Source organism: Porites lutea, chromosome 1 (assembly GCF_958299795.1).
Source record: "Porites lutea chromosome 1, jaPorLute2.1, whole genome shotgun sequence".
Lineage (NCBI taxonomy): Eukaryota > Metazoa > Cnidaria > Anthozoa > Scleractinia > Poritidae > Porites > Porites lutea.
Window position 1 is genome coordinate 8,863,165 of NC_133201.1, and position 15,372 is coordinate 8,878,536.

The window sequence follows — 15,372 nt, forward strand, 5'->3', positions numbered from 1 at the left end:
TCTAAGGAATAATATTTGTAAGGAACCCTTTTGTTTTAAAAGGAGAATGTATTATCATCTTTTAAAAGGTAAATTTGTACTTGGCGCCGTGCTCAGTATATATTAAGACGATTTCCTTTTAAGCAGCCATTTATGAGTCAAAAGCGTTTTCTGTCAGACCTATTTCCCTTCATTAGCAAGTGAACAGTCGATGAAAGCCTTTGGTCATTGTAGTTGTAATATATGCTTTGGATAAGATTAAGGACCAATGAGGCCAAAAGACCCAAAGATATACATTATTAACTCGTAGTAAAAAGAACGAAATTTTAAAGTTTGCATAGTCAAACTGCGTCAGAGTTCAGGAAAGGGCAAGACTCACCAATTTTAATAACAAAAGTTGGGTCAAATATAATGACAAACTAATAATATGTACTTAATATTAATGGAATCAGTTTTGGCAAGTCGGCCAGTGTGGTATTATAGTTGCACTAAAGAGAGAGTTTGGCAGACGAAAAACACCGATTTGAATTTCGGGTTGTCATTTTTTTTTTTTTTTTTAATTTTTTGTATAAACTGTTCAAAGTGTCGTGAAAAATTGCATTGTTTGTTAACGAAGGGGCAAATTTCTTCCATTCACGTCATCTCACTCGAAAGGTCAATCTGAAACCTGTTCGTCTTGTCTTTTGGAGATGATAACTAATTAGTTTTTCATCAAATAGCTTGGAAGCAAAACGTTCTCTTTTCCGTTGTTTTATTCAAGTGTGTTCTGCTTTGGACAACATTCTTGTTTCGTTAGTTGACCAAAATTTGACCCTTGAAGCTTCTCATCAATCATATCAAAATTGACATAATCTTCATCGTTATACTCATCGAGGTTAAGGTGAACCTGTTTAAAAAAGCAACAAGAGAAAGTAAAACAGGTCATTCAAGAATGTTGTCCTCGATCCTAACCACAAAGCAATTTAAGTTTTAGTTATTTATTTACTTGTTTTTTTGTTTGTCTATTATTATTTTTTTTACAAAGTGGACGGATAAAAAGTGTACCTTATTCTAGACTATCGAATCTTAGGCAACAAATCGCAGCTATCAATTTCGCCCCAGGTAAGAGAATCCACAGCATTGGAATCTGGATTCTACGTCATGGATTCCGGATTCAAGTGCCTGGATTCCGGATTCTTCGTCAGTGGAACTTGGATTCCTGATTCTAATCGTTAGTGGGATTCCAGATTCCTTGGGATGTACTCCAGATTCCAAGCTCAGGATTCCATATTTCACAAGCAAAAATATCCCGGATCCGAGGTTCCGGATTTCCGGATCCTTGAAATCCGGATTTCCTTTTGCATGGGACGATATCAATTGGTTCAGTATATTGGAAGAAAGTCCGTGTCAATGAACTTGATGCACCTGTTCAGCGAGCGGGATTAGATGAAGTTAATGCTATGTTCTAATTGGCGACTCGAGCGGGCAAGAAAAACGTTCCCTTGCCAATATAATCAAACCTTTATTTGCGTTTTTGTCGACCCCTTCTTTTTTCCTCTCGGTCTACTGATAGCATCGCAAATGAAAAAAAACACAGTAAAACAAAACAAGATAAAAAATTAAACAGAAATGAACAAAACAACAGCAACATCAACAAAACCAAATCCGAACCAAAAACAAACAACCAAACAAAAGCAAAACCCTACGAAAATAATAACATCAACAAACAACATCAACGAAAAGAAAAAACAAACAAACAAGAACAACAACAAAAACCCAAGGTAAATAATCAACTATCCTGACCTCACGCTTGATAATAACTCATATGTTCTTATCTCTTTACCTTCTGGTCTTTCATTAGTCTCTTAATAGCAGCACAGATCCACTGGAAAGAAGGGCGCTCTTTAGGATTCTCAGCCCAGCATTCAGTCAGAACGGAAAATCTGAAAATTAGACAACATTATAATATTTTTGTTTCCATGCATGGAAATTTTGCCTCTTTCCGTAACACCTATGGCACTTTCAGTATTACTGATTATAAGAAGCGTATAATTCGATCGATCAAGCAACCAAACAGCATGGTAATAGAGAGGAGAAGTGTGACGTCATGTTGCCATGGTAGCAAAATTTCAGGCTCTCAACAATCTTTTCTTAACCGAGACGGCCATTTGCATTGTCGAACGATAGAAAAAGGTATGGACTACCGTTTTGTTTCTTAGTGCAATCATGCACAGGAGAGTCAAACATGACAGTTTCTCCGTTGTTTTTGTTTTTCTGCCATATTTGAGGGACCACAGTTTGTTGAGATCCAGAAATTTTGCCACCATGGTAACGTGACCTCACGACTTCTCCTTTCTATAAGTTAAACTTTTAAAATCAACTCTCACCATGAGGACACCTTGCTAATATGGACACCCGATAATTCGCGCAGCAAAAATAGATTACTGTTGTTTTACTCCTAACACTTGCTATTACGTACTATACCCCGCGGTCCCAAGGGTGTCTTAAAACGACGGAAGTTGTCTGTGGTTAAAACTTTCATCCCCAATATTATCTATCCTTCCACTTGAAAATCTATCCATCAGTCCATCGAGGCCACCAATAAACCTATCTATTGGCAAATGTGATTATATTGAACTTGCTGAAAAATAAAATGAAAGGATTGATCCAGTCGGTAAGAGCAACTCCTTGTAGGTGAGAGGTCGATTCCCAGGTTTGATCTCAAACACTTGTTTTGACTTACTTTCCATGCAGCATTAACTGTTTCGTGGATTTTAATACCCGTAAAGGGAATCTCCAGGAGAGAGGTTAGGTGATAGGGTTGCGGGTAGGAGAGGGGATGACTGCGCCGTCCTGTCAGGTGTGTTTGACAGATGATGTCTATTTCGACTGCTATTGAAGTAGACTAAGGACCCTTTTAGGTTCTCACTTTTAAGGATTTGTATACTTAGTTCTAAGAAACGTAAAGAATAAATTATAATAACACACAGTTCTTCAGAGATATGGACAGGCCGTTGCATTCGATATCCTTTTTCAATCAGAGAAGTTACTTCTTGGGAGTTGAAGCCGGGGTACGGAGAATCACCTGTGACAAATAAGACAGTCTCAGATTACTATTATATTTAATGGATTGTAAACATTTCTATTTAGAAACTGATGTAGCAAATTAAAAATAGACTCCAAAACAGTCGTCGTCGTGTTGCTGTTGTTCTTATTCCATCGTCTTTTTTCCCGCAAAACCAATTTTGGGGGTGTCCTCCAGGCGCTTCGACCGCCTTTTTGAGTTCTTGACATGTGCAAAAATACGGGCTGCTTTGCAGTCTATAGCAAAAACGATCGTTTTTTTTTTTTATTACCAATTGTAAAAACTTCCCATAGGACAATTCCATAAGACCACCTGTAAAAGAAAGAAAAAAAAAGTACGGACAACTGCTAAGAATATCTTACTGCGTCAATATACAGAACTGGTTTATGTGTTGATGATGATGATGATAACGATGATGGTTATCATTGTCGTTATCGTTATTATTATTGGAATAATGATTATGATGATTCATTCAGCTTTACAGTAGTCTTATAATACGCATTTTTCAGGGGTACCCAACGTCAATTTTTGGAAAAAAATCGGTTCGGAAGACGATTTGAGATCTAGAATTTTCGGACCTTTTTTTGTAAAAAATTAATTGTTGGCCTGCCTCTCCTAGGATTTTCGAACATATAAAAGGTGGTATAATTGCCCATTTTTAACGGATTTTTACCCTAAAAAGGTCACCTAGAATTTTCGGGGCCCTTTTTTCTGGCTGAAATTTTCGAAAAGGTAAGTTTTGATCCATATAATTTTCGGATCAGTAGACTTTCAGCTAGGAAATCCGAACAGATGAAGAAGTTTTAGGAGATAAAAATATGCCTATATTTACCGTTTAAATACTAAAATACCTTCATCAACGCAAGGTTTAAGTGGTTTTATCTATATTCTCGTTGGGTGCCCCGAATTTTTTTTATTGATCACTAAAAGAAAATGGTTACATATATCAAAGATTTTTCCCTGATAAATTTTAAGGAACCCTCCTGAACGTAGCTGGGTTTTGTTACATACTTCGCCCTCATCCCCTCTTAGATCGACAAAGTGCAACTCCTGCCTCCGATAAACCGTGCAAAGAGATGATATATTCTGTCAGTAAGCAAGACCTTAGGGCAAAAGGATATGAAGAAAACCTGGGAAAAAAAGGGAGAAATGAAGAAAGACGACTTACACGTCACTCATGGTGCTGGATTCACCGTGAAAAAGAGACTCTGGAGGCATCCACTTGACTGGAAGACGAGCCTTTGTGGAACAAAAACAAGTGGACCATCATTAATAAAAAGATACGCAAGAGCAAAGAATTACCAGATCAAAATCGCAGAAAAAAGAAGATAAATGTATTTTTTATTGCGCTGCAAATGTATGTTACGCTACCTGTGATGTCCGCACGTAAATGTCACCCTTTACACCACGTGCAAGTCCAAAGTCAGAAATTTTGCACACTTGGTTCTCGCCAACGAGAATGTTACGAGCAGCCAAATCACGATGGACGACCTAAAAAAACAAACAAACAAATAAGGAGAAATGAATGCTATGAAATAACACAAACTCGATTGGCAATCACTGCCTGAAATTATACTTTTGTGATGGATTTTTTTACCAACTTGCACGCATTTGAAACTTAAAAAATAAATAAATAAATAAATAAAGGAACAGTTGCTGGTTGCTGTGAACTAGTCAAGGCGTAAAACTACTTATAACTGGAAAAACGATAAAGGAATAAGATTGGTTCCTTGTAGCAGCGGGTGGTCAGATTCAGTTTCAGTTTTTGCAGAGGTTTGTGCAATAGCGAGGAATGTATAAACAGAGTATATAGGTCCACTTTAGTGCATATATATTAGTCATACAAGTCTGTACCAGCCTCAAATGATTACTCGCCTTAAAACACACCATTTAACAACGACTAATTCCGATTTACAGTTCTTTCAAATTAAGCAACTGAACTTAAAAACATCGCAGCTAGTTGTAATTGCCCCATAGACTTTGCATGCCATCCAGTAGCACTTTGTAAAAGCAGTAAAATTACTAAATACATCGTTTCACCTTACCTTCATTGTGGCCAAATATTGCATTCCATCACCTATCATCCACGCGAAGGACAAGAGATCTTTGGCTGTGAGCTTGGATGCGGGTTTTTTCTCTCCTGTGTTGTAGTTGTCTAAATGGCCTCTGCTCTTCCTCAGATATCCAAGCAAATCACCGTATGGTAAATACTCAAACACAATTAGAAGGGGATCTAGAGACAAATATATAAAGTATAAACTTGAATAGCTTGATCCGCTTTCCGGACAGCCATACGAAGCAAGAAATGGTAAATAAAAGGCTATTTTATTTCGCACCCAGGTGTTCACGAACAGGCGGAAGCAAGATCTTACATTTTCACTCCTCTGGGTAAAAGATTATAGTCAAGTAACACTTTAGATTCTTAATTTTAAGTGTCCCACACTTTTTTTTTCGTAGTATCTAGTTGAATCGCAATTCTGAGTGGGAAGGGAAGGGGGTGGGGGGGGGGGGGGAGGGTTTCATATAATGGAAGCTTTTAATGTTCCTTGGCTCCGAGACGATTAATGCAGAGGGTCTCCAAAGCTTTGCTTTATAAAATAAAATAAAATAAAATAAAAAGAATCGATTAAAAGAATTCATTATTAATTTAACACACAGATGATGTAGGACCTGGCTTACCACTGACACTACAGCAGCCAATTAACTTCAAGACATGAGGGTGAGGCTTCAGACTTTTCATCACATTCAATTCCGTAACCATGTCCTGTTTATCTTTAGCACTGGCACTTCCTTTAAATGACAATTAAATCTGATAAAACAGTCAACATTAAATCATAGAGCCTCGGTTTATCTCAAATACTGCACATGGTGCACTACATCCCTGTTCCCATGACCTTCTTCCAATCGTCTCCCTGAGACGAGTATCAGAGGATACTGTATCAGAGGATACTGAAAAACAATATGGATAAAACTTGAAAGCCCCCTCGTCCCCAGACCCGGACCACTTCGCGCCAGGCTTGGAGCCAAAGTTTCGCGATAACCTCTGCGAGTGATATCAGTTACCGCCGATAACGACTGGGAACGGGGCTGTACTCAGTTTACTTTAGTTCCTTTCTGCGAGTTCGAATAACCAAACTATACAGACTATACACTACTAGTTTGGTATGTAACAAAGCATAAGAATCCCGAAACTGTGAACAGCGATCTCGTTTTCCAACATGTAATGACGACCAGATTGTTCAGAGACCCAAAGACAGAGAGTGAATATTTGCCGTTTCGTGTTTGCAGACTGATCGGGAAACCAAAGAGAACAGGACGTGGCATGTAAACAGAAGCAAGGCAGTGTGACATATATCTTACCTTTGAGAGATTTGACAGCCACTGTGTTGTTGTCAATAGTGGCTTTAAAAACTTCACCGAAGTTGCCACTCCCTACCAATCTTTCGAACTTAATGTCGTCACGCTTGAGCTCATAAGAATGAATTTCATTAATTTCCACATATTGAGTGTGATTTGTTACATGGTCTGAATTTCTCTCTTCTACACCATCCATGATAAGCTCTCTTGTTCGGCGCTTAGTACTTCCTGAAAAAAAATTGTTATTATTATTATTATTATTATTATTATTATTATTATTATTATTATTATTATTATTATTATAACAATAATAACATAAATAAACAAATCTAAACAAGCGGCATTAATATTAAACAGATAGCTTTAGCGTATTTTTCAAGTATGTATTCATTTATCCGTTGGTTCGTTCGTTCGTTCCCTCATTCATTCACCAACTCATCCATCCATCAAACCCACCCACTCATTCAACCACCGACCTACCCACGCACCCATCAATCAAAACAACCACCCACCCACCCAGTAACCCATAGGTTATAGTATGTTGATTTCCCGCCATACCTTGCTCCCGTAAGAGCATATTTTCTCTTTCATCGCTAGTTCCACCTTTCCTAAAATTAAAAAATAAATAAATAAATAAAGCACAAACACTTATAATTATTAGATGCAGACATAAAACAAAAACAATGAGAAGACAGATAGTGGGTACAATGTTTAATAATAATAACCAGTAACCGTAATTGCCTCCAGCTCACAGAGACCCTCTAAGAAGGATGACCGTCTTACCTGAGTCTTATAGACAGAGATTCAACAAAAGGTAGTAAGAATTGGTGTCCATCTTATGGAGATTACCTTTACTTAAAGAGAATTGAATATACAATACCTTTTAAAGCGAAGAATAATGACAATAATGGTTACCAGAACAAGTAACAACAGACCGCCACTTCCTGCAACGCCACCAATCACCTTCTTTGCCTTGGATGATAAGCCTTCTACTACATCAAATAATTATAATGAATATGATCAGCTTAATCCACAAGCAAGAGTAATAAACATTGAAATAGTAGCTAATAGTAATAAGTTACAACTCTGTTCTTTCAAAAAGCCAAATCACCATAAACAATCGAGGACTGTAACGAGGCCGGTTAGGATAAAACCCCTACAAGCAAATGGTCTTGAAATGACAGCAAAGATATACAAAGAAGAATAAAAGTATAAAGAAAAGGCGGAAACAGAATAGTAAACGTTCACCAACTTCCGTTTTTAAGGGATTATATTTTCCTTTTTTTTAGTTTTTTGTTTTTATTTTTGTTTGTTTGTTTGTTTGTTTGTTTTGCCAGAGAGTCTAATTACTGTAAATTGACAGTTTTAGGCTGTTCCGTAATAGCGACTTCCAAAATGCAAATCTTCGTAAGTGGATTGGGTAAGTCTAGTTTGAATTCGGAATCTCTTAGATTATCTTGTGTTTACTGCGGAGTCGATGCAACATGAATTTTGGACTGAAGTACAGCCGGAAAAGCCATCTTACTGTTTTAAGCAGAAAGAGGGCTAAAACTTCAAAGTAAATTAAGATGTAATGTTTTACAGACCAGTTTGAATAGATTCACCTGATTCTTTTGGAATCTTGAACCTCTTTACAGCGTTTGATCCTATTCCAAAGTTGTTTACTGCAGCTATCTGAGAACAAAATAGGCGATCTTGAAAATAATTGTTTCAGTACACTCGTAATAGTTAAAGAATGTAGTCATATATTTCGTTAAATCGAGGTTCTGCTCGATACATTTTACTGTAATTTTGGCCGGCCGGGCTGAAGAAAATCGTTCGTCATACTGAAGACTTCGTTTATAGAGGTTCGTTAAATCAAGATTCTACTGTACCCTCATAAGAATTTGGAAGCAAAAAATACATTCTAAACAACATAGCTTACCTGAAATTCGTAGGTTTTCCCTGGCACTAATTTCTCAATCTGCAGTTTTGTCTTTGTTGTAGTCACAATTTGTTCATCAGAATTGTCATCCACAATGAAATAAGCCATTATGAATTTCTCAATTAGGCCATTTTTACATTTCAGTTCCCATGACAACACGATAACACTGACTCCTGCTTGTTGAACAGACACTTTGGGTTTGCCAGGAACTGTCCCACAAAAACAAATGTGTCAACAAATAACTACTGACTTTTTACTAATGCGATCACAATAACGGCACTATTTAGTCAATTATTCTTTTCGAAGGACTGAGAAAGGTAAGGTACGGTAAGGTATGATTACCACTAGTACCACTATAATTGAGCTAAAACAGAGGTAGGAAGATTGGCCCTTTTTTTCGCTTTCTGCGTCTAACCACCTCTGATCAGAGCCCGCTAAGGATTGGCTGTGATAGCAACTTGACCCATTTAATCTCTTAACTAGAGAGAGGTATCGATCTGATTCAGAGTAACCTGGTCTCAGCGGTAGAAGGAAACCCATACCCTCAGAAAGAATCTGGACAAACCAAGAAGATTTTACTTTATTGGCCACTGATAAATCTTTCATCATAATTCAAAGTGGTGAGCTAACTGCTTTTGGCCAAATTTCTTTCTTATTCCATAATGTTTTGTTAACAACCATTTTTCGTAAGCTGAATGCTTATGCGAGTTCATTTATGTAGGGGATGTGTCGCGGCATTCTGGGCAATGCCATCAAGACTTACCAGATCCTTTTGTTCTAAAGCTTATCGTAGCTCTGCTTGCTTCGATCTTGTGTTTTCTTTTGGCCATCTCACTGACTCTATTTCTGGCAATGATCTTGCAAGTATAGTTTACATATGCGGAAAGGGCACGCGTTGTCTCGGGTATCATAACTTTAGTCGAATAGATTTTGTCCTTGAATACAAACCCTGCATTGTCATCACAGGTGTCTTCAGCACAGTCCTTGCCATTAATTTCGCATGTTCGTTTACACTCAACTTCGTAAAATATGTGGCCACCAGTTATAACAGGAGGAAGCCAACGTATCACAGCTGAACTCTGGTTAACAAAGAGTGCGGTAATATTTCTTGGGTTTGAAGGGAGAACTACGTACAAAAAAAAAACAAAAAAAAAAAAACAGTGACGTTGTAGAAGATTCAGCAGATAAATGAAACAAACAAACCAAAAAAACAAAACAAAAAAACAGAAAACGAAACAACCCAACCAACCAAAACAGACAAAGCAAAAACAAAAACAAAAAACAAAAAAAACAAAACACAAAAAAAAAAACACAAAAAAAAACAAAAACAAAAAAAATCAAAAATAACAATTATTGGTGCATGCTCTAAGTAATATTCGACTCTATGCCTGATCGACTTGTTAATTGACTGGAGGCTGAATGTATGATTTATTGATTTATCAAATTGACGCTCTGATTGAATAAGGATTCTTCATAACACATAGCTACTCGGAGAAAGATCGTTGGAAAAAAAGTGTACGGCAATCCCGAAAGGCAATAATCATGTAATATGATCACTACACTTTTCCCGACACTGTAGCTGTCGAACCTATTACATTTGTTGCTTTCATTTAGCACTTGCAACACACGTCAATGGCCACTCGTGCCATTCTTTCACTGAGTTTCTTTGAAGAACAGTGAACTCAAAACTACCCACAATACATTTCGGGATTTTAGCGAGCATTTCTCGAAATAGCACGGCAATTGAATTTTCACACCTGTGCAATTAAGTCCCTTTCCGTTGTTGTACGTTCCTTCTGAACAACCTATTAACAAATTGAAAAGAAGAAACTAAAAATAAAATAAGGTTGAATAATAAATGTCCATTCAATAAATTTGAAATCCTGAAATTTGCCGGTAGTGATTGCATAGCTTGGCCATATTGATTACATTCTCGGTGCAATCACACTCTTGACAGTTTTTGTTGTTGCTGTTGCTACTGTTTTTTTGTTTGTTTTTGTTCGCTTTTGTTGGGTCATGAAGCCCTCGAATAGTATACGTAACTCTTATTTAATTTCGATCCATATCTATGGATGCTGACGATCAATATACACCGACTGTTATCGCTTCATAAATTTGTAAAGGAATACTAAGTAACACTACCTGAACATGTCCCCCCAATATTTTCCATGTCTTCATTACAGACGCATTTCCCTTCAAACTGACTGGCATTCCACTGACCACTGCTTTCACACCAAACATTCAAACTTCCCTGAATATGGGAGGAGTCTGCAGTACACATTCCTTCCACTGGGATGGACTCTAAGAGTCTCGATGGAGCTACAGTTTCCGGTAAATAAACCAAATTATCCTGGAGCGTTGTTGCAGGACATACGTTGTTGGTGACCTTGACGGAATACAAAACTTCGCAGCCGACTTTATCATGAAACCCCAAAACGATATATTGCTTTTTAGCTTGTAGTGGAATTGTTAGTAACGTCCTTTGACTACCGGTTGGCCCGCTGATGGTGACAAGTTTCCTGTAAGAACTGTTGCTATTTATAGGATTCGGTATTTTGTCTGCTGTGACCTTTATATCAGATTCCCATACAAATACATCAAAGGAGTCGTTGCAAAACTTGGCGTTTGGGTTGACAGAACAAGGGGGGTCAATCGTATAAAAGATGGTGAGTTGCACTCTTTGGATTCTTTGAATATCAATGAGTGTGCTTAGCAACCAGTTGTTTGGTTCTTGAGGAATACTATCAAGAATACTGCAGAGTGAATACAGGTTGGACCCAGGGGAGTAGCTCCACTAAAAGAAAAACAAAAAAATAGAAAATGAAGGAAAAAAGTTAAAGAAAAAGGAAACCAAACCAAGTACTGGAAAAGATAAAAAACAAAAAAACAAAAAAAAAAAAACAAAAAAATTCCAAGTTAACTCTTAATATAAAGATGGATAGGCGACTTTCCATTGAAAGAGTAGAGAACTCGCTCAAATATGATTAATGCTATCAATAAAACATGAACCAGGAAAAAAACATATTCAACTGCTTTGCTCAAGTTGATTTGTGGGATAAAACATGTTATACAGACGACAGAGCCTACCACAACAAAAATGTCGATTTGCTGATTAAAGGGCCCTAAAAAATCCTCTCTCGCAAGTAAGCCCTGCGGAACTTTACCTGAGGGAGGCCAAATCCTCCACATTTGTTATATTTGGTCTTAAAATGTATGCTACATAAATGAAATATTTAGAAATAAAAAAAAAATAAATACACGAATAAGTCTGTCTAAGTACTTAGGGAAAAAAACAAACAAACAAACAAAAACAAAACAGGAAATTATATGCTTACTTCTGAAATTCCAGGTACACTATTAGACCTTGGATGCCAGTTCCAGTGATCGTTAGGTGTTTGATATAACACCTTATATTCTGCTGAGGACCACGATATCAATGCCACTGTAGCAAAAATGGCAGACCAGAAATACCACTTGCAGACCATCAGAAAGGTTTGGTCATTCCTGTAACAAAACTTTGAAGGATCGATCGACATGGTTTTACATGGTTTTCATCTCTAAAACTGCTGGACAAAATTCTTTTTAAACCTCATCACATAATCTTCAAGATGTATATAACAATGTCTGGAACTTTCATTAAGATTGGTTCACTGCAATACCCTGAAATTTCAAGAGAAACTTAGCTTACGAACCGGCCAAAAATACGCGATACAACATTCACTGTTTTGGCGTTATGCTAATTTTTCCAAATTGTTGCCCATCATACATACCTCCATGGCTAGTACATTTTATTATGAATTTTATTGCATATTTTGAATGTAAAACATTCAAAATATTCACATTATTTAAACCCCAAAATTTTGCATAAGCTTCGTCTCAATTTCTGTTGGGACGACTGTAATAGCTACGCAAAATGTTTGGGGGTATTAATAAAAGTACTGAGAAAATATGCGTAAGATTTCCGAACAATCCCATATATTTCTTATGCATGCAGCAATTTCATACTATTTCATACAAATAGTTGATATGAATAGAGTCGAAATGCAAAATATATGTATGGGTTTGTACAGAAATGTTCACCGCTTAACTCAAATACTTAAAATTACTACCTTATTCGAGGGTAAAAAACTCAAGTCTTCCATTTCGAGTTGTTTATTCGTACTTGCAAATATACCGTAAAAGTAATTGGCTAAAACGACGCAAAATAAGTATGTTATTATCTTAGCATAACGTTTAAGATTTTTACCTTTTGAACAGATCTGTGATCGGTGGTTTGACGGACAACCTCCCAACTTGCGCGCTCAAAGTAAGTGTTTAAGAAACCGACAAGTGAAGTCCAATTTCTCTGCTGCTTCTAATCCAGTTATATACCCAAAAAGGCGCGAAGGGAAAGACACTGAATTGCTCACTTGCTCATAGCTCTTCTCTTCTTCCTACGAACTTTGAAATGTGAGTGAAATACTTGGTGTCGATTTTTAACCCACCAACCAGTTTGTGTCAACTTCACAAGTTATTTTTAACCACTTTCTGTATTTTCTTTACAAAAGTGTGCGAGAGGCGTTTCTGATTCGGCAATGGAATGAATAGGTCTTTTGAAAGCTTTTATTTTTTTCCCCCATATAAATCACGGCAGATGTCTTTGTTCGTTTCGTTAATTATGGGAAGATATGCACGTGCACATAGCGAAATCTGAAAGGAAATGTTCTCCAGAGTAAGGCCACATGACCAACATTGAGATAAGACAATCATGTAAGATTAATTGGTATATTTCAGGCGAAAGAACCTGGGTGCGTGGTGATGACATAATTGACCGAGAGGTCTGATAGATTGCGGATGGATGGAGTTCATACCCATGAAATTGATTTGTTTTTTCTGCACTTGTTTCTTTATTTTATTTATTGTTCTTTATTTCTTACTTGCATTATTTCTCCACTTATACTATTTATTGATTGATTTGTTTATCAAACAAATTAAAACAAATACACTTTAGATGGGTGAGAGAGGGGTCACAATTAAGCGAGCAATTAACTGCACTCGATTGCTATACCAAAGGCTATTGTTTTCCTTGAAGCGTTCATTTATTCGAAAATATGATCTAATTTGTTTACTCTAAATCCCAAGAATTGTCGGTACAAGCGTTCCTGCGTTCTACACTCCTACATCCACAAACTTGAAACCGCCAAGGAATCCACTAGGCTACCAAATGTTACTGCAATCTGCCTAGTAAAAAAATCATTCGAAATGATTACCGACATTGAGACGAGTCGAAAGTTATAGAAATTAAAAAAAAAAAAAAAAAAAAAAAAAAAGAAGCCCCTATCGAGTCACTATGGAATAGTAGCGCCATTTTAGCTTTAACTTTACATACCTGCATAATCACAAAAACTGATACGGACATTAGTTTATGAAAACGTAAGATCCTCATATGGTCAAAGTTTTATGTAAAGTTAAAATATATAAAATTATAATGTTGCCTAGAATAAACGGAACTACCTAAGTTCTTATTTGGATTTATACATTTCCCTTCCACAGAACTATTTATATTCTGATCTAAATTACATTTGTAAAAAACCCATCTTAAATATATATTTCAATTGTCGATTTTTTTACTTTCATTACCATTCCAAATAGTACTTTCTCTAAAAAAGAAACTGATGTTTTTCAAATTCAGCTTCTTCTCACATTAGAATTAAAAAATGCAAAGTCACGCGATAATCTTTGTACCGTTCGATAGTTAACTACTCCTTAAACAATTCTGCTTTCAAACGCTATTTAATTGCAGCAGCCTAGCAAAAATATGCCATGCTTTAAGGAACTTAAACTTAGTAACTAAGTATAACTGATATCTTCCAGAAATACTTAGCTATGAAAGCAAGCAGGTACTTGTACAGGGTACGCATAGCACATGATAGCAGCATCAGTGTACTTTTCCAAGACAACTAATTATAATTCTGTAGCAACTACAGAGTACTATAAATGACTGAAGACTTTAAATGTACTTTGCTTAATATCTGGATAATGTTCATTTTTCCCCTACCAACATGGCTGCTTAAATGCACCAACAGGTAATGACAGTTTAACTCTAATTTAAAGAGTTCCAAATGCGATCCGCAAACGTTTCCAGTGTCTCGGTATTTGCCTAGCAAAGACACACACAAAAGTATTCAACTTGCGAGGAGTTCGAAAATAAACCAGTCCTTGCTGATCAATTTTTTTTTTCCGGCAAATTTTCGATCGCCCACTTTCTAAACAAAAAGTGTGGCGTCAAAAACTCTTACTGTCTTTCCACCTAAAGCAGATAGCACGAGCTGCTTAAGTGAATTACATAATTACTCGAAAGAACTGTCTTTATCCTTTGACCAATCCTTCAGCAAAGTAGCCTGTGTACGGACCTCTCCTCCCCCCCTCCCCTCAGGAAAAATTGGAGAAGGGGGGGCTGTGATTTAGTGCTAGTCGTGTATCGGAATAATTTTGCATAATTTAAAACTGAAAATAGTTTCCGACCAAAATTTCCGTGGCTCAAGTTTCATGTCTTCCAGTTCTCAAAATGTCGGTGCATGCGACTTATTTCCATATCGAGCAATTGAGAGAGAGAGAGAGAGAGAGACATTTTTAAAATCGGCTTTTTTTATACCGAGCAAGAAAAATGTTCTTACAAGACCTTATTGAAGGAAAAGATCCATGAGCTTATGCAAGCCTTGCCACTGGATAGGGAAAGTCATTAGTTTGAAATAAAGTGTTGACAGGTCAGACGCGACTCATAGGCTCGTTGTAGTGTGAAACGTGACATTAGCGTTTATATTACTTGAGCATCATAGGTTTTTCTTCTCTTCTTTCTAGCGCACAGGTTTTTAAACCTTGACTGAACAAATCTTATTTTGGGCTTTGATTCGTGTATTTAGAGGTCATGAAGATGACATGTCTCATGCATATTGAGTTATTATTGCCTGTTAGCCTGGGACCATGCTCCGAATTGGAGGAAAAAGAAGAGAAAATCGCCAATTTCTCCCTCCCCAATCCACCCCTCGGCTCACATCGCTCGCCGATA

General features: G+C 36.9%; 1 protein-coding gene across 1 annotated transcript; it reads right to left on the bottom strand.

Annotated features, from left to right (window-relative positions):
- Positions 1-730: 730 nt before the first annotated feature.
- On the bottom strand, positions 731-11,860 carry LOC140942850 (ephrin type-A receptor 7-like). The gene is made up of 16 exons (XM_073391899.1): positions 11,660-11,860; positions 10,467-11,118; positions 10,082-10,129; positions 9,088-9,450; positions 8,325-8,533; positions 7,142-7,161; positions 6,959-7,008; positions 6,404-6,628; positions 5,723-5,833; positions 5,089-5,276; positions 4,415-4,534; positions 4,212-4,282; positions 3,315-3,355; positions 2,947-3,043; positions 1,802-1,901; positions 731-865 (listed from the first exon to the last, which is right to left on the bottom strand). Exons 1-16 carry the CDS (start codon positions 11,858-11,860, stop codon positions 731-733), a joined length of 2,631 nt encoding a protein of 876 aa, XP_073248000.1.
- Between the last annotated feature and the right edge of the window lie 3,512 nt (positions 11,861-15,372).

Excerpts from the sequence above, each read along its gene's own strand:
- LOC140942850 (XM_073391899.1), bottom strand. The coding sequence starts at position 11,860 with ATGTCGATCGATCCTTCAAAGTTTTGTTACAGGAATGACCAAACCTTT. Across the intron at positions 5,834-6,403 it reads GGCTGTCAAATCTCTCAAAG|GAAGTGCCAGTGCTAAAGAT; the intron begins GTAAGATATATG and ends TGTCATTTAAAG. Across the intron at positions 3,044-3,314 it reads ATGGGAAGTTTTTACAATTG|GTGATTCTCCGTACCCCGGC; the intron begins GTAATAAAAAAA and ends TATTTGTCACAG.